This window comes from Balaenoptera borealis (genome assembly GCF_965194805.1).
Source record: "Balaenoptera borealis genome assembly, chromosome: 16".
NCBI lineage: Eukaryota > Metazoa > Chordata > Mammalia > Artiodactyla > Balaenopteridae > Balaenoptera > Balaenoptera borealis.
In genome coordinates, this window is record NC_138872.1 from 48125078 (window position 1) to 48143176 (window position 18099).

The 18099-nt window shown below is 50.2% G+C and overlaps 1 protein-coding gene across 4 annotated transcripts in view; it reads right to left on the bottom strand.

The window, feature by feature from the left end:
• SLC24A3 (solute carrier family 24 member 3) overlaps positions 1-18099 on the bottom strand; it is a 470474-nt gene that overhangs the window by 395551 nt on the left and 56824 nt on the right. For all 4 annotated transcript variants that reach the window (XM_082359545.1, XM_082359542.1, XM_082359543.1 and 1 more), the window contains exon 2: positions 6701-6829. In XM_082359545.1, coding sequence (XP_082215671.1) covers positions 6701-6829 — 129 coding nt within the window. The remainder of the gene's footprint in view (positions 1-6700; positions 6830-18099) is intronic.

Genomic DNA, 18099 nt, shown 5'->3' on the forward strand with positions numbered 1-18099 from the left:
AAAACACGGAGGTGACTGAAAATTGTCATTCCTAATATTCTGGAAGTATCTGGTTAAATCAAATATAGTATTAAAATTAACTTCACCTGTTTCTTTTCAAGTATTTAATGTAGCTACTAGGAATTTTAAAATTACATCTGTAGCTTGCATTATATTTCTATAGGACCGTGTTCCTCTAGATCATGCAAAGGTCAGATATTCTAGATAATTATTTTGACATGCATTGATTATCCATGGGGGACAGATGGGGGTCATTTATGCCCTCTGGGTCTCATTTTTTTCATGCAAAAGGGGAGAGGTTTGGACCTTTAGTGCTCTGTAGATTGGTCATGCCGAGCCCCGTGGTATTAAACCAGCTGACCCTGATATTATGGTTTAAACTCAAGAACAGCAGGATCCCAACCCTCCCTTTGGTCACAGCCTGTACCTGGACCAGCCTGCACGTGCTTGCCACTCCGAGCCTGGCCTCCAGGTTCTGTTCATGGCCCACACCCACCCTTGGACTCACCCCGTGTTGCTTCTCTCATCCCCACCTCTGACTTTCCTCCTCTAGGACAGCTCACATGTGACTCTTAGATTGTGTGGTTTCTGGCCACTCCAGTAAACAACCACCTGCCAGTAAACATTCCTGCACAGCCCCGTGGGGCGAGTGCCCACCAGCCTCTCTGTCCTGCAGCAAAGGCTCAGGGTGGCTTCCCCATCCCCAGAGACCTCAAACCCTACAAGCCAGGCAGAGGGAGGGAGCCGAGCACTTTATCAGAAGAAAATGAAAACAGAAACAGACTTACAGATCTCGAAAACAAACTTATGGTTACCGAAGGGGAAACATGGGGGGAGGGATAAATCAGGAGTTTGGGGTTAACATACACACACTACTAAATATAAAATAGATAACCAAAAAGGATCTACTCTATAGCACAGGGAACTATACTCAATATTCTGTGATAACCTATATGAGAAAAGAATCTGAAAAAGAATGAATATATGTATATGTATAAGTGAATCACTTTGCTGTACACCTGAAACTAACACAATGTTGTAAATCAACTATACTCCAATAAAATTTTTTTAAAAAGAAAGAAAGAAAATACAGTGATCTCAGAGCGAAGCCCACGCCAAAGGCTATCATTTTAAATAGCTTCCTTCTTCCCAAGTTTCTTTGAAAAAGGCACTCTGAGGAAAAGCTCATTTCCTTAAAATATCAAAGAACTAAAAACCAAAAGATGATAGATTTTTTCTCTGGAAACAGACTGCAAAGCGTAGAAAGAAAATTCTGCAAAGTGTACCAATAAATATTCCCAAGAATCCATCTCTGCTACAGTTGTGTACCACCCTCAATATTACATTTAGCTAACTTAATTTTCCATGGATCGAATTTATTCAAAGTTGAATTTCTCATAATAGGTCATCTGAGTAAACAGTTTCAAGTGTTATTTGCCAAAAGACAATGTTTCCAGGCTTGAGATGAAATCGCAGTGTCAGGCTAAGAAAACAACCTTAAAAATTCACAGAGGGCTGGAACGATGGCAGAAAAATTAGAGCCTGGAACTCAGTCTCTTTCATACGGATCTAGAGGAAAAACTTACAAATTTTCACCAAAACCATGTCTTGGAGGAGCAAGGGAAGAATGCCATTAAAAAAAAAAAAAAATCCAAAAAAACACAACATGTCTTTTTTTTTTTTTTTAAAACATCTTTATTGGAGTATAATTGCTTTACAATGGTGTGTTAGCTTCTGCTTTATAAAGAAAGTGAATCAGTTATACATATACATATGTCCCCATATCTCCTTCCCTCTTGCATTTCCCTCCCACCGTCCCTATGCCACCCCTCTAGGTGGTCACAAAGCACTGAGCTGATCTCCCTGTGCTATGCGGCTGCTTCCCACTAGCTATCTATTTTACATTTGGTAGTGTATATATGTCCATGACACTCTCTCACTTTGTCCCAGCTTACCCTTCCCCCTCCCCATATCCTCAAGTCCATCCTCTACGTCTGTGTCTTTATTCCTGTACTGCCCCTAGGTTCTTCAGAACCATTTATTTATTTTTTTAGATTCCATATATATGTGTTAGCATACGGTATTTGTTTTTCTCTTTCTGACTTACTTCACTCTGTATGACAGACTCTAGGTCCATCCACCTCACTACAAGTAATTCAGTTTCGTTTCTTTTTATGGCTGAGTAATGGAACCCTCTTGCACTGTTGGAGGGAATGTAAACTGATACAGCCACTATGGAGAACAGTGTGGAGGTTCCTTCAAAAACTAAAAATAGAACTACCCTATGACCCAGCAATCCCACTACTGGGCATATACCCTGAGAAAACCATAATTCAAAAAGAGTCATGTACCACAATGTTCACTGCAGCTCTATTTACAGTAGCCAGGACATGGAAGCAACCTAAGTGTCCATCGACAGATGAATGGATAAAGAAGATGTGGCACATATATACCATGGAATATTTCTCAGCCAACATGTCATTAAAGTGGCAGCTGTCATATGAAGAGTGAGCCATCTCAAGGTTGCCACACCCACCAAAGACAGAACTGCCACTGAATAATGCCCCTGCCCCACAGGGCTCCTGGTTATCAGAGAGAGGGAGAGGGAGATAGAGATGGAGATGGAGATGGAGATGGAGATGGAGATGGGGAGGGAGAGGGAGAAGAGTAGGGAGAAGGAGATGGAGGGGAAGGGGGAGGGGGAGGGAGAGGAAAATGGATGGGGGAGAAGGATAAAAGGAGGGTGACAGTAGGACATGGGATTCTGGGAACGCAAAGAAGTAATTTACTAAGGGAAGTGGAGCTGGGCGTCTTGGGGGTGGAAGATTTTGTGAATTCCTATTCTTGAAATCGCTTGAAACGACTGCAGTTGTGCAACGGAAGGGACAAATGGGATAAAGTAGTCCCAGGTCTGTTTCCCAGGTGAGGAAATGAACGTCTGCGAAGCAAGCCAGCCCCATCCGCCAACCGTTCTCAGGACCAGAACACAGGTCACCCCATCACCAGCCTCCGAATCAACCTCACTCACACCCACGGCATCTCCAGCCAGGGGTTCCGAGAACACAGCCCAAGAAGCCCTGTGACGTCAGAGCAGCACTAGGCACACTTTACAACAAGAGCCAAATTAACTCCCATCTGTGACCCTGACACGGTTGCTCCCACGGCCAGCCTGGCCCCCAAATGCTCAGGTCCCCCGTGTAAACGCCCAGCCCTCGGCACAGACAGAGCCCTGACACCACCCCTGTGGGCGCGCCCCGCTCGGCGACACCGTCACAAACAGGAAGGAGGCTGGTCCAGATGGTTCGCCTCCCGGCCCCACACAGGAGACTCTGGGAGCAGAACCCCACGCCGTCCCAGTACAGGTGACACCCACCACGGACAGGGCGCTCCGGACCCTTCAGGGCAGCGGGGCAACGTCTTGTGGCCGGGCCTTGGCTCACGCCAGCTTGGTCCCCTCATCCTCCAGCGGGTTGGGGGTAGAGAAGATGAATACCGTTGCGTTTCAACTCAAAATCAGGATCTTCTGAGTGCTCTCAACTTTCTTCATAAAAGATCTGTTCAGCCAAGGGTAAGAAGCAGACTTCCGACAGCTTTCTGGAAAGAGCACCGAGGCAACTGGGTGACAATGTTTTGATGACGCTCTTTTTTTTTTTTTTCTTTTTTTTTGGCCTCATCGCGCGGCATGTGGGATCTTAGCTCCCCCACCAGGGATCGAACCCGCACCCCCTGCACCGGAAGGCGGAGTCTTAACCACTGGACCACCGGGGAAGTCCCGATGACCTGATGACGTTCTTATAGAAACAGAGGGCTCCTCAGAGGCACTGAGCTCAACAACACGGGGAGATCTTCTGTCACAAGATGGTGCTTGAGCCTCTCCACCCAGCAGGCCACTGCTCGGGCCTGGGCCGCCTGAGGACTGACCCAGACAGGCCACATCTGCCCATCCCCGAGACGAGGGGCTGGAGGATGTATTTAGTTCCTTGATGCTCGTGTGATGGAGGGACGGGTGCCCCCAGCAGACAGTGGGAAATTCGGGAGTGAGGTCCCACTGTGGACCCTCCATCTGCGGCACCAAGCTGGGTACACACGCCTGATGACGTCACTCCCAACCCTCACAGCAGCCGCGGAAGGTCGGAATGATCACCTCCATCTCACAGAGAAGCACACAGAGGCTCAGAGAGTCTGACTATCTTGCCCTCAGCTTCTCAGCCAAGATTCAAACCCAGGTGAGTGTGACCCCAAGATCCAGGTAGGAGACGGGCTCTCGGATTTACATATCCACTCTCTGTCCTCAAGATGTTTGCAACTGAGCTGGAAAGACAGGAGATACGTCCAAAGACAAATGGACATTGAAGACCAGCCTGTCCAATGGACCTTTCTGCGATGGCGGAAATGTTCTATGTTCTGTGCTGTCCAGGAACCACACACAGCCACTGGCTATTTGATGTGTGGCTAGGGCAACGGAGAATCTGAATTTTTAATTGTATTTCATTTAAATTAATTTGAACTTAAGGGGCCACTGAATGTCCATATCGGACAGCGTCGTTAGAGATATTTTATACCAAAAACATTCAGAAAACAGAACGGTCATAGCAGGCTTCACGCAGGACAGAGGCTCCAGGCAGGCCCCTGATGTGCTAGGATTTGAACAGGGCCCTTGTTTCAGGCATGATCATCTTCCCTGTAGAATCTGGTTTGGAGTCAAGGACCCCAGAAATCAAGCCCAGTGCCCGTGGTAGTGGTCCACAGGTGAGGAAAGCAAGGATGTTCCTCCTGTGTCCTTGTTCTTCTTGGACCTGCCTCACGCGGCAGCACGACGAGCTCTCATTCGCCCCCCGCCATTGTCCTCCTGGAGGCTCTCCTCTCCTCCCTGCCCTGTGCCCTCCCTGCCAACACCAGCAGGTGCTGGGCTCGAGCTCTCTTTAGAAACCTGGACATCTTCTGTTCTACTTGTGAGCTGAGTCACTCCTCTCTTGCGATGGCTTTCACGTGCTTTATTCTTTTACACCTGTCACTCTGAGAACGGCATGTCTTGAAACAGTAAGCAGCACCACTCACAGAGAGACAGCTCCACCTCCCCAACACACAATCCCAACTACAGGAAACAGAAGCCCTCCATCACCACTGGCCCTGAGCAGTGCTGGACCCCAATCCCGAGAGCGGGGCACTGTATCTGTCTGACTCCATTCTTTCCCATACGAAGGTACACTCAAGGCAACGGCTGGGCCCCCTAGTACTGAATCTCCTGTCTCTGACATCCCAGTCACCGCCTGCCTACTAGTTGCAGAGATGTTGACAAATCTTCGGCTGTAAGACCAGATCAGCAAACAGGGTTCCCGGCACAGCAATGACCTGCCCTTCAGGCCAGGCCCCTGCATGCCCAGCTCTCAGAAGACACGTGGCTCTCTCTGTCTGCACAGTGGGGCACTTGAAACCTCCATCCCCAGTTTTCATTTCTAGCTCACGCAGCTGCCACATGCTTCACTCACTTCCAAGAGTATTCCTTCCAAGCATTAATAACAGCCACAGGAACCCTTAAAGTCTCTAGCTTAAGGGATACAGATCATGTAGGGTTGTAGGTTGTTTTTTGGCCGGGAGGGGGTAATCTATTTTTAGTTCTTCCAGCTGTGGGAAAGGGAACCTCTATCTACCTTCCCAAAAAAGCACAGACACACAATTTCACCTTCTGTACTCCGAGGACTAAGGTTCTTTGGGCTGCAATGAAGATGGTGTATGTCCTTCTAAGGTGACACTCAAAACGAGGCCGGCCTTTGCATGTGGGATCACTGTGTGGTCGAGCTCACCACACACTTGAGACCCAAGACCCGGCCAGGTAGGGAAGGAAGACCCCCCCCAAGATCTGAGAACTCCATGTCAGGGTTGACAAAGTGGCCACAGGCCTGGTACATCCCACAGCTCGCGAGCTAAGAATGGTTTTTTAAATTTTTAAAGGATTATAAAAATCTTTTAAAATATACAATAGACACAGTAACGAGTCTACAAAGCCTAAAATACTGCTGTCTGGCCCTTCCCGGGACAAGGTTGCTGACCCCTGGTCTAAAGGAGCAGGACCTCAGCCATCCAGAGGGTACCTGCCATTTCCTGAGATGTAGCTGAGCTGAGTCCTTATCATTCCAAGTCCTCTTCATCCCCCGATGTTAATTTTCCCTTAAAGTTCAGAAACATCAGACATAAAATGTTCTGAGGAAAGGCACAATAGCTATCAAACATAATAGCTGATAAACAAACATTCACTTCTTCCAAGGAGCTCAACATCACAGGCGAGCATCTGGTGCAACACCTGTGCCTTTAACTGTGACAGAAACAAGGCTCCCGATTAACAACCAGCCAGAGAGGATTCCAGGCATCAAAGCGAAGACGCCACAGCACGTCCTCAGCCATCCTGCTCCTGACTCAGTGTCTCTCTGGGTAGCACCAGCATCCACATTTGACAACGGTATTTTGACTCACCTTCTCCCCCACTGTCCGAGGGAAAGAAAACAGAGGCAGAAACACACTTGAATTGTCCCCTGGGATCTTGCCTTTGAGTTTCTTAGACACCTGCCCCTAAATATCCTCAGAGTCTCTCTGGATTAGAACTCAAAGGAAAAACACAGCATCCGGCCCTTCCTGGGCTTCCACCAGAGAGAACGGCAGCCCAGCCCACAGCGCAAAGCCCCCAGTGCAGCCGCCGTCTTACCTGGTTCAGTGCAGTTCTTGCTGCTCCGCGGCCCTGCATCTTCTGAAGTCAGTGAGTCATTCACCTGCATTAACTTCCTCCCAACAGTCCACTGTCTGTCTTGCCCGATGAGGTCCATGAAGTCAAGGTCTGGGGAGAAAGAGATCATAGTCACACATCACTAACAGCTGGGTGTCACCTTTCCCCAGGCTGGGTGCCCAGCGCCTTCAGCCACCAGCACTCAGTCCCGCAGACACTCCTTAGACCTCTCACCCCCGTCGCTCACCATCCTGCCCCTAGCTCCCAAGGGCTTTCTCGGCTCCTGGATCCTACTGGGTCCCACAGCGGCAGCCCTCAGCCAACGGCTGGGAGGGGGTGGTGTATAAACACCTCACGCTCCAGTGGGATGACTCTGAAATATGTGTTCTACACTGGAATCCAGTTTTCTCCACTGGGATGACTGTCCAGGTGTCTAAAAGGTGACTTTCCTGATAAAACACACTTTATTGGCCGCTGTCCTTCCCTGTCTTAATTCCCTGCACCCAATAACATGCTGAGAAATGTTGAACAACCAACTCTCCAGGTGAAAAAGTCCTTGTTTTGTATCCACTGGACAATTTCCATGGTGTAAATATTCCCATCATGTCCAATTTCGAGCTACCAACGTGACCTCACTGAACGTGGACTTGGGAAAAAAGGGCACGGCTGGGTGCACTAAGTCAGGGTGACTGGCACCTACCCACCAGCATCTACTCCTTTACTGTGACCACTACTTCCCTGAACAGCCTCCCAAATACACCACCTGCCACTGAACACCTGCTCAGGATCTGCTTCTCGGGGTCATCCAGGCTAAGACACCACAACAACACGCCCAGAGCCTGGGCCAGTGAATCCCAAATAACAAGATTTCAGTAAACACAAGATGAGAGCATGAACAAGGCGAAAGTCGATCACTGAATGCGTGACTAGGGCTGAGGTCTCCGGCTGAGATGACCATGGGGATGGAAGTGCCAGGAGAAAGAACAGAGACGGAAGGGCCCGTTGGGGGAGAATATGGTGGCTTCTGCTTAGGACATGTTGGATCTGAAGTGTCTGTGGACCATCCACAGGGCAGTGTGCTGCCTGGGTAATGGGGGTGCAGACACCACAGGGCAGACAGCTAAGCTACGCAGAACATCAGGAGAATCATAAGCAAATAGGGAAGAGTATGGCATGTGTATGGATGCAGTTTCCTCAAGAGAAGGGAATGGAAGAAGAAACCATGGGAAACTCAACATTCCTTCAGAGAGCAGGTAGAGTCAAAGCATTCAGCAAAAGATCATGAAAGGAAGGAAAAGAGCAAGGGAAGTGGTGTCACAGAAGGTAAGCAGAAAGAGAATTTCAAAAAGGAAAGCGTGGCCGATGGCCTTGACCGCCATGGACAAATCATGTAAGACAAATGCAATGACACAACACAGCGGGACCTCAGAGGGTCACTGGGATGTGGAAACAGCAAGCACAGATGGCTCTTTCTAGTGGCTTGGAACTCAAGAAAGATGTGACATGAGGCTTTGGCTACCTCTCGAGTGTCCAGAGTTGCTGTGGTCAGAAAATGGATCTAAGAACGAGACAAGGTTCTAATTCATGGGCCCAGCGGCCTTCACAAAAGGCCAGAGGGTGCGACCCACCGAGCCACACCAGCACAGTGTTCTGAAATGGTCAGTGAAGAGTTTCCTAAATGATGTCACTTTCATTATATAATTGGAACCTCAATGACAATGCTCAGGAAAGAAAGAGGGAGCCTGGGCACCGTCTCTTTGTCCACTGCTGTCTGTCTGACACCTAATCACAGCTGGCTCAGAGTAGGTACTCAGTAAGTGTGTGTCAGAGTTAACCATTCCCACTTTGTGGATGGGTAAAGTAAAACTCATGGAAGTTTCTGGAAATCACAGTGCTTGTAGGCGTCTCACCTAAAGCCAACAGGACACACAGTAACATCCGCAGCTCACAAACTGAGGTCTTCCTCAGTCAAATGGAACCTGCTCCACATGTAAAATTATCAAGTAGCTAATTACAACTTTTACACATTAGCTAGGACAGCCCCTAGGTTTATTCTCCAAAAAATGTAGAACATGGGGCCCAACTAGAATAAACAATAACTTAAGACTCTGAAATACAGAAACCTACATGATGGCCAGATATATATATAGCCATAATTGTGAGGACAATCCCAAAGATATTTCAAGGTCAAAGCAAGGCATTTGTGTAGTCTTGTTCACCTGAATGGTTAATTCTTAGGATTAAGAACAGTGACAAGCAGAGAAAAAAAACTGCAAAAAACTCATAAAGAAGGAATAAGGTCAGTTGCCTTAAAATCAACAGGCAGACCTAAAATGTGAATATTACACCATATTATCATAAAGGATCTAAGAGTGTGGAGAAGGACACCCCGTTTGTCTCAGGTTGGGATTCCGCAGAAGCAGCCCCTGAGGACAAGGATTTGAGCACAGGTGGTTTACATGGGGGGTGATCTCAGGAAGCAGCCGTGGTGGGACAGGGCCGGGGAGCCAGCCATTGGAGGTGTGTTTCAAGTCCATTGCTAAAATGGGTGAACTAGCACTTGACCCCTCTGGAAATCTCTGGGGGCCAGTGTAGACATGCAACTCAGACACCTAAGGGGTGAGGGAGCTGGGGTATTTATCTACCTGTTCTTGGTCTGCCATGGGTTGAATGTAGGCTGTTCCCAGGGGACATTAATTCCCTGGCACTTCCAACCAAAGTGGGCTCTGGGACCCAGTAAAAGGCCTTAGATAATGAGACGCAGGTGCTGAAAGTTGGACAGTGCCCATGTGCACTGAAGACATGAGGACAAAGTGATGCGGGCAGGATGCCGATGGCATCTTCCAGCCTACACGAGACCAACAGATTGGCCGTTCTGCTCTTCTTGTAATCTGGGTTAAAGAAAAGTGCTCTGTGGTGCTGCAATCCTAACATTCAGGAAGATCCCAATGTGCGTTGTTTGTATAGTGGTGAGCACAGCTGCCTTCCAGGAAGATTCTAAAAATCTGCAAAGAAGCAAAAGCATCCCTTCCAGTGACTTGCAAAGTTCCTGCTTAGGCCAAATTTCCATGGTTCTGTAATTCTGAGAGAAAAGCTGATACCAATTAAGAGATATAAAAATAAAGCCAGCTATTGTAGCAGAAAATTAGAGGACTTTTTTACATGATGATTCAATAGCTCCAGGAATTAGAGACCATTAAGGCAGCGCCTCTGGATTCCAAAACCTACAAACTTTTATCTCCAAAAAACATACATGACCACTGACCACTGATATACAGATGTGGAGACCAGAGTCTGAGAAAATGAGAATGATGAAAGCAAAGCATTGCGTTTACTCATTTCTCACTGAGGACCACGTGTGACGATATTACACCCCATTCTCTTTGTCCTCACAAAACTGCTGGTGAGGGACTTCCCTGGTGGCGCAGTGGTTAAGAATCCACCTGCCAATGCAGGGGACACAGGTTCGAGCCCTGGTCCAGGAAGATCCCACATGCTGCGGAGCAACTAAGCCCGTGCGCCACAACTACTGAGCCTGTGCTCTAAAGACCATGAGCCACAACTACTGAGCCTGCATGCCACAACTACTGAGGCCCATGCGCCTAAAGCCGGTGCTCCACAACAGAAGCCACCGCAATGAGAAGCCCGAGCACTGCAACGAAGAGTAGCCCCCGCTCGCCGCAACTAGAGAAAGCCTGCGCAAAGCAATGAAGACCCAACGCAGCCAAAAAAAAAAAGTCAAAAAAAACCCCAAAACTGCTGGTAAGGTAGGAAAGGGCAGTTGGTTCTCGGGTCAACTTACCTTTGGAGTAAATAAGTCAGAATAGAAGTGATCTGCCTAAACTCAGAACCCACCCGTGGCCACATCCACTGCCAGTTAATAATCAACATGACAGCCATTTATTGAGTGTCTATTATGTGCAAAGAACTTGCCACTCTTCGCCATGTTTCATCTTAACATCTTATTTTGAACTATTAACTCCACTTGCAAATAAGGAAACCGAAGCGCAAAGAGGTTAAAAGACTTGCCCAAGGTCACACAGCAAGCAAAGAGGAGCAGAATGGGGACCTGAACCCAGGTCTGGTGACCCCAAAAGCCACATTCTTGGTAGATCCCTGCAGAGGGTGAAATCCATCTGGCCATATTTCTCAGCTATAGCAAGACAGATCCACAATGCAGCCTGCACCTTACAATAGGTGAGGGGAGGAGACAGTCTCACTGGACCTACTTCCCCCAGAAACTATTAGGAACAGTGGCAAGTCAGGAGCATCACCCCGTGACAGCGTCACACACACAAAAGAAAACGGTCCTGAAACCCCACTGGATGCAGGCCGCTCGGCTGAGCGTGGATTTCTCAGGGACTCAGCTGGCCCCTTGGTCACAACATGGAGGGTTACAGTCTTGGATTTAGGGAGGAGGAGTGGGTGGGCAGTGGGGAAGGCAGAGGGGATTGGGGGAGGCGCCCGCTGCTCTCCGCTCATCACCACCAACCCCCCCCCACCCCCCGCTTCCCTGGACTTCTTGGCTCGGCAGGGGCTGCTCCTCGAAGCTACACTTGAGCAACGTCAACAAAAGCCCTTGGCCCCCATCCACCGCGTGCCTGGCTCTGCCTGCCAGGCCCTGGGAGTGGCGAGCTGGCCTAATTAGTCAGGGAGTGGGTGGGGGCGGTGAAGAGGGAGGCAGCGGGCTCACATGTCACATGTCACCAGCTCCGAGCAGGGCGGCAGGGGTGGGCCGTGGAGATAGCGCGGGGTGCCTGCTAGAGGGGAAGAGGTCCTCAACTTGAGACTCAAGCACACACACTAAGGAAGGAGAGACTGTGAGGCTGGGAGCCAAGTTTCCATTACAGAGCTGTGCCCTCGTCCTGTCCTGCTTGCTAGTGCACGCTCTCTCCCTCCCTCTCTCTCTCTCTCTCTCTCTCTCTCTCTCTCTGTCTCCCTGTCCCCCTCCGCCTCCCCATGACCAGGGCTTGGAAAGCCCAAGGCTTTCTGACCCCAAGAATGGATTTCCTTCGGTGCCCCACGTTCCAGCTTCACCCTAAGACTAACACGCTTTCTCCCATGTGCACCCTCATCCCACATGGGGTCCCAGGCCCAGCGGAGAGGTGGAGCTGCCGCCCTCTGAGGAGGGGAGGACCCCCTTCAGATGAGGGTCTGCAGACAGGCAGGTTTGCTGCAGCAGCACCAGAACTGTGCCCCTGCCCACGTGCCCGCAGCCGTCCTGCACCTTCTCACGCCGCGCTACCCCCGGAGTTTCGCCCATTTCACTGATGGGGTAAAGCAGCGAGCTGGGACTCAAGCCCAGATCTGACTCCAAAGCCCAGCTGTGGGTGTCCCACCTCGTCCCAGAGCTCAGGAGTCCAGGGGAAGTGGCCTCCCGGGGTCAGCAGGCCCCCTTGAAGGGTCGTGTTAACTCTCCCCTCCCCCAGATCTGGAACACAGCATTTCTTCTTGAAAACTGGGATGGAGAGAACCACCCAGAGGATCAGGGCAGCAGGTGAGGAGACTGAGTCTTGCAGAGCCTAATGCAACCCTGAGGACAGAAGGTCCAGAAAACTCAGTGAACAGAACAAGTGACAGAGCCCATGGCGGCAGGACTGGCTGCGGCCCTCAGGCCGGTTCAGGCTCGGAGCGCTCAGCAGGGCTATAAATACCCCACCCTGCAGTTTACACAGCTGTCCCCACTCTGGGCGCCCCGGGTCTTCACCCCGGGGTCAGAGGGCGGGCTTGCATCAGCCTGCAGCCCTGAGACCGCCTTCTGCGGACTCTCCAGCAAACGAGTGGGGCGCAGCTGCCCCTCCAGCGCCCTCTCCCTACGGCCACCATCCTGACCCCCCCACCCGCCGAGGTTCTCACCCTCTGTGGGTGAACGGGGGAGGAGGGCAGGGCTGGCCCTTGCTTGTGGATCTTCACACGGATTCTCCAGCTGGAGGAAAAGTGTGGCTCTGAGTGGTTCTGGGTCCTTGGAAAGGAGCACAGACTGTGGAGAGGCTGCGAGCTCTCCAAACCCGCCAGGAGAGGAAGAAGCCGGAGGCTGAACGGCCTGGGCACTGGGTCCCTCCACGGCCTCAAAGCTCCAGAAAGACAGAGAAGGGCAGATCCAGAGAACTCAGAGCTGCGGGGAGGCCACAGACTCCATGTAAACCTCTCCTCTCTCTGCATCTACGTGCCCTGCCCAGCGGGTCCCCCATCTCCTGCCCTCCGGCTGCGCCATGGCGATCACAAGACGCAGCTCTCAGGCTGCACTTAAACCGCATCCCAGTATCGAGGCGCCGTACCTCCACTCGAGAGGAAAACCCTACGGAAGGTTGAGGTTTCTCGGTCCCTCTAATGGGAAGAGGGAACAGTAACCCCTGGCCACCTGCACACAGATATGGGCCCTTCCGCCGATGCCCGCCCTCTGCAGGGCTCCTGCACAGAGCGCAAGGTCAGCCGCAGCAAGAGCATCTCCCGGGGGCTGGAGAGAAATGCAGCGCCCAGCCGCGGAGCAGGGCTCTGCACGGAGCACAGTGGAGTCTGAGCTGCTGCTCCCAGGCCCCAGAAAACAGCTTCAAGTGTTATTTGCCAAAAGACGATGTTTCTAAGCACAAGAGGCAGAGAGAGGCTGCAGGGCGTGGGCAGAGGGTCCCTGCCCAGCACTGCTGGGGTCCCGATGGAGAACGGGAGCAGGCTGCCGGGGCTCTGGGTCATGCTGTGGACCAAGTGCTGTCCAGTCGTGTCCTGCATCCGAGGAGGCCGGTCCCATGACCTGTCCCCGTGCAAACCCTCCCACAGGAGGGAATGGGCAGCCCAAGAAGTCCTGACTGCTGCTGTGTCTCCCCTTCCCTCCTGACACCAACCCTCACAGCCCAGGCCACACACCCTCCCCAGGACACAGAGGCCGGCAGAGCCCATGACAAAGTAGCCTTGGGAACAAGGGCAGCCCAAAGCATCCAGCCCAAAGGCGAGAGTCCGAACTGGCCCCAGATGCAGGTTCTGCCATGGCTGTCGGGCAAAACAAGGCAGGTCTGGTTGTGAGACTTGGAGGCCAAGGTGGGAGAGCCCAGAGAGACCCCGGCCGCTCCCAGGGAGAACCCCTTCCTCCACTCAGCCTTCCTGACCTTCCAGGACGTCCCCTCAGCACAAGGCCCCGGAGCTACTTCTCCTTCAGAGCTCGCATCACAGACGGACTCATCACTGACTGTCTCCGCTGCTCCCCCCGCCCTGCGACCCCCACCTGTCCCAGGCTCCAGGAGACCCAGGCTGTCTGGGCTTTTCTCCTCCCTGCGCCCCTCCCCCCCCCCACCCCTGCCTGAAACCCGGTGGGTGTCCAACAGCCACAATGTCACAGCGCTTGCCTCAAGGTGGGGCTGGGGAGTCACTGCCCAATTCCCAGGAAAGACCCCTACATCTTCCCTCAGGGGTCATGCCCCTTGATTTAAGGCTAAGTTTAAATGACAGGCCTGGGAATTTTAGTGGCAAACCTAAAACAGAATCCAAGTGCTCGGGGTTCCCGGCCAAAACTGTTTGCGTTATATAGTCTTGCTACTCAAAGTGTGGTCCCTGGACCAGCCACATCAGCCTCCCCTGGGAGCTTGTTAGAAATGTGGCATCAGACCCCCCGCGTGAGACTCTGCATTTAAACAGATGACTTGTGTGCACAGTAGGGTCCGGGCAGCTCCGCAGCCCAGCGCTGGGCTGGGTGTTTCTTTTCCCATTTGTTCACAGACGTCGGTCGCTGAGCACCTTCAAGTTCCCAGGACAGCGCTCTGCTTGATCTCTCCACCTCTGGGTCCCGTCCGCAGGGAAGGGGAAGGCCCCTTGCTGAGCACAAGCCCCTGCAGGAGGCGTGCTCCGGCATCCACGGAGCTGGCTGGCCGCCCTGAGACGCTTCCTCCTGCATCTGCCTCGAAAGGCTTGAGAAGACCAGGTCCCAGCAGCCAGGTTTCAGAGCTTCCTCTCTTCCAAACAGCTCCATCTTTCTTCACTGCCCTACTAACGAAAGCAAACGGGTGTGTTCCAAGGACCCTGGGGACTGGGCTTCTGGTCTCAGGACTTCGCCATCTTGGGCATCTGGTGACTTGGGATTCTAGGGCCAGATCCGTCCCTAGCTGTGGGCTGCTGGGAAGTTGAATCACTTTAACTCAGTTGCTGCATCTGAAAACTGAAAGGCCTGAATAATCTGACTACTAAAGTCCTTGAGCTTGGATTTTTAAAAAAATCTCGGGTAGAGTTGTATACCCCAGGAGGCTGGGCTATATGACCTACTGAAGAGTGGGAAGAAAATATGAGAACCCCCACGTCTGTATCACGTGCCAATCTTATTACATATTTAATATTTATAATGCAGGCTGACAGTAGCACCACCACTGAGCCCACCTGCCAGCATGCCCCATAATTAATGTAATAGAAGGGCACTGTCACCCAAGGTAGGCGAGGGGCCTGAAGGCAGAGCGCAGGGTGGATGTGGGGCCCTCCGGGCTCACTTGCTCTCAGAGTGTCCGGCATAGGGCCCTTTACGTGTACTCAGTGGAGCAGATTTGCAGATATTATTTGAGACAGTAAAATCTTTACAACACTATTTTGAAATGAGATGGGGGCATGATCATGCCATCTTCTACCATACGGATGTTCACCGACTATCTTTTGGCAAAGAATTCTTTTAAACTGTTGAACTTAAAGATGAATTACACATTTCTCTCTTACAAAAAGACAACTGCTACAAATATGCCCACCTTTTCTGAGAAGTCATTGTGGCCACCAGCTAAGGATGCACCTAGCAGGTATTTTCAGAACACACACACACACCCTTCAAGGTGACATTTTAACAACCAGGTGAAAAGGCACCTACTTTCCTAAAGAAATTTGTTTTATGGAGAGAACATTTTGAAAACAAATATCAAGAAATTGTGTTACCCTCCAAAATTGACAGAAATCAGCACCTAAAACAATCATATTTTCCACCTTAAAACGTGGAAGCAGAATTATGTCACCTGATTAAAAACATTCCACACACAAAGAGTTTCAATGAGTTTTGAATCCATTTGTTAAAAATACGTAAATTCAACACCTTCCGAAAAGTAGCATGATTAATTGACTGAAACCAGGAAAAATGGGAAGATGTGAACAAAAGTTTTTGCATAACTGGTGGGTGAAATTGAAAAATTAATGTCTTGATTTAGTAGGTATGGTCTATGATGCTTTTCTTCCATTTGGATCTGTGTATCTTGGTGAATTATCTATTTCAGTTAGGACAGCCATTAAATGTCAATATTAAACTGAACCTTAAATGAAAATAAACAGACTTCCAACTGGCTGTTCCTCAAAGTATGGAACTAATATTTTCAAAAATGATTTAAATATATTCAATCATGTTGTCCTCAATAAAACAGTACTCACAGACCATAACAGTATTAATAATTATAATACTCTAGTAAAATTGAAATGTTTTGCTCTATTAATAAAATCTTTATTTTCTTCCTCTTAACTTTATGTTTCTTGATATATAAAAGTCAGGGGTGGATCCAAGTTTTGTAGGGCCTGAAGCTTATGTAATGTTGAGGTTCCTCTTTTCTTTTATTATTTTTTTAATTTTTTTTAAATTTTTTGTCTGGCCACACACCTTGTGGGATCTTAGTTCCCCGACCAGGAATTGAACCTGGGCCCTCGGCAGTGAGAGCACGGAGCCCTAACCACTGGACCACCAGGGAATTCCCCCTTTTAAACAGAAAAATTTACAAATACAAAGTTAGATACAAGGCTTAAATATGTGTATACATAATATATATTACAACATTAATTACGCACAATTTCTAAATAAATATCCATTCTCCAATAGTTTGGAGATAGCAGCTTCAGATGACACATGCTCTTCCAACACCTGTATACGTTTCTTATTTCTTCCATTAGACTGTAAGCTGCCTGATGACACGAATTTTTTCTTATTGGCCCCCAGTACTTGCATAGAGGAGGGATTCAATAAATCTCCATCAGGAAATTAATTTTTTTAACTAAACTGGAGTGTGGTGCCTGCACCCCTCCCTGCCGACACCCATTCTCCCCTAATTTGAATCAACCTTGGAATTTCCTTGGGGAACGACCCCTCCCCCATACCCTGTCTACCTGGTCTGAGTGGCACATCACTCACTCATTCACTAAGGGCCAGGCCAATCAAAGCCCCACATCCTGCAGGTCATGATGATTGGTTCCCAGGTGTGCCTGTAACTGAGACAAGCCAATCAAGGCAGAGCTCCCAGGAGAGAGCCTAGCCCACTCTCTCCCAGTGAGCTTGAAACTGGAAGGAGGGCATGGATGCTGGGAGTCCAGGAATGCAGCCAGCACGCAAAGGTGAACAGAGCCAAACCCAGAGCTTTCTTTTCTCTGCAAGGGGTTCAAGTACAGGCTGCCAGGAGTGAAGGCTGGCCCCTGATGGTGGAGATACAGAGTCTGTGCAACCCCCCCCCCCCCAAATACCCAGAGGCCGGCCCAGGCAAACAAGGGAAACCCTCAAATGTCACTGTGAAATTGTAGTAATGATTTAGATTGCAATGCAGCATTTGCCACGTTGGGAGGCGTCCTGGTTTGCGTTTCCTGAAAGCCAAGTCCAAAACAAAGACTTGAGCGCAAGTAGTTTATTCTGAAGGGGATCCCAGGATGAAGGAGTGAGGGCACGTGGAAAGCAAGATGGGGAAAGGGAAACAGGAGCTATAAGGGAAGTTATAAATGGAGGATGTATATGATGGCTGCTGCCATGGCAACTAGGACACCATCCCACTGGAAGCTCGGAGATGCACCCAAGATTCCTCCCAAAATTGTCCTCCAGCAGGATAAGGGCTGTGGCTCTCATCACCCCCTGACTGAGGGTAGCCCCAGGAGCATGAACTCCCCCAAATTCCAGGCTGCACTTTTGGGTGGGCCACGTCAGCTCCCACCTACCGGGAACACCCCGAGCCAGAGAGACCATGGACGTGGCCCATGCTTGAGGTGGCACCGTCACTGCAGCAGAGTCTGAACCCACACTGCCCTGCCTGCTGCAGCTGCGGCTTGAACCCGAAGGAGGGTGGAAGGGGTGTCTCGAGGGACACCCAGTGATGCCAGCTACCGAAGGTAACCTTGGCCTCATCTTGGAAACAGTCTCTCTTGAAGCAAGTGGGAAGATGTGGTTGGTCCGGGGCCACGCGTAAATTTTCTAATGATGTTTTCCTTTTCTCCCTCTTCTCTCACCACGGAACTTGACGCCAGAACTAAAATATCCTCTGGACGCTTCCCAGTGAGAGCACAGGACTAAAGAGGGGACGGGCAGTGTGGGTTTCTTTTTTAGGTGGAGAGTCACTTGGTTCTCACATTTTCCTACTCTTCAGCACGCTGCTTGCAGCTTTCCAAGTTGGAAACTGACGCCCACC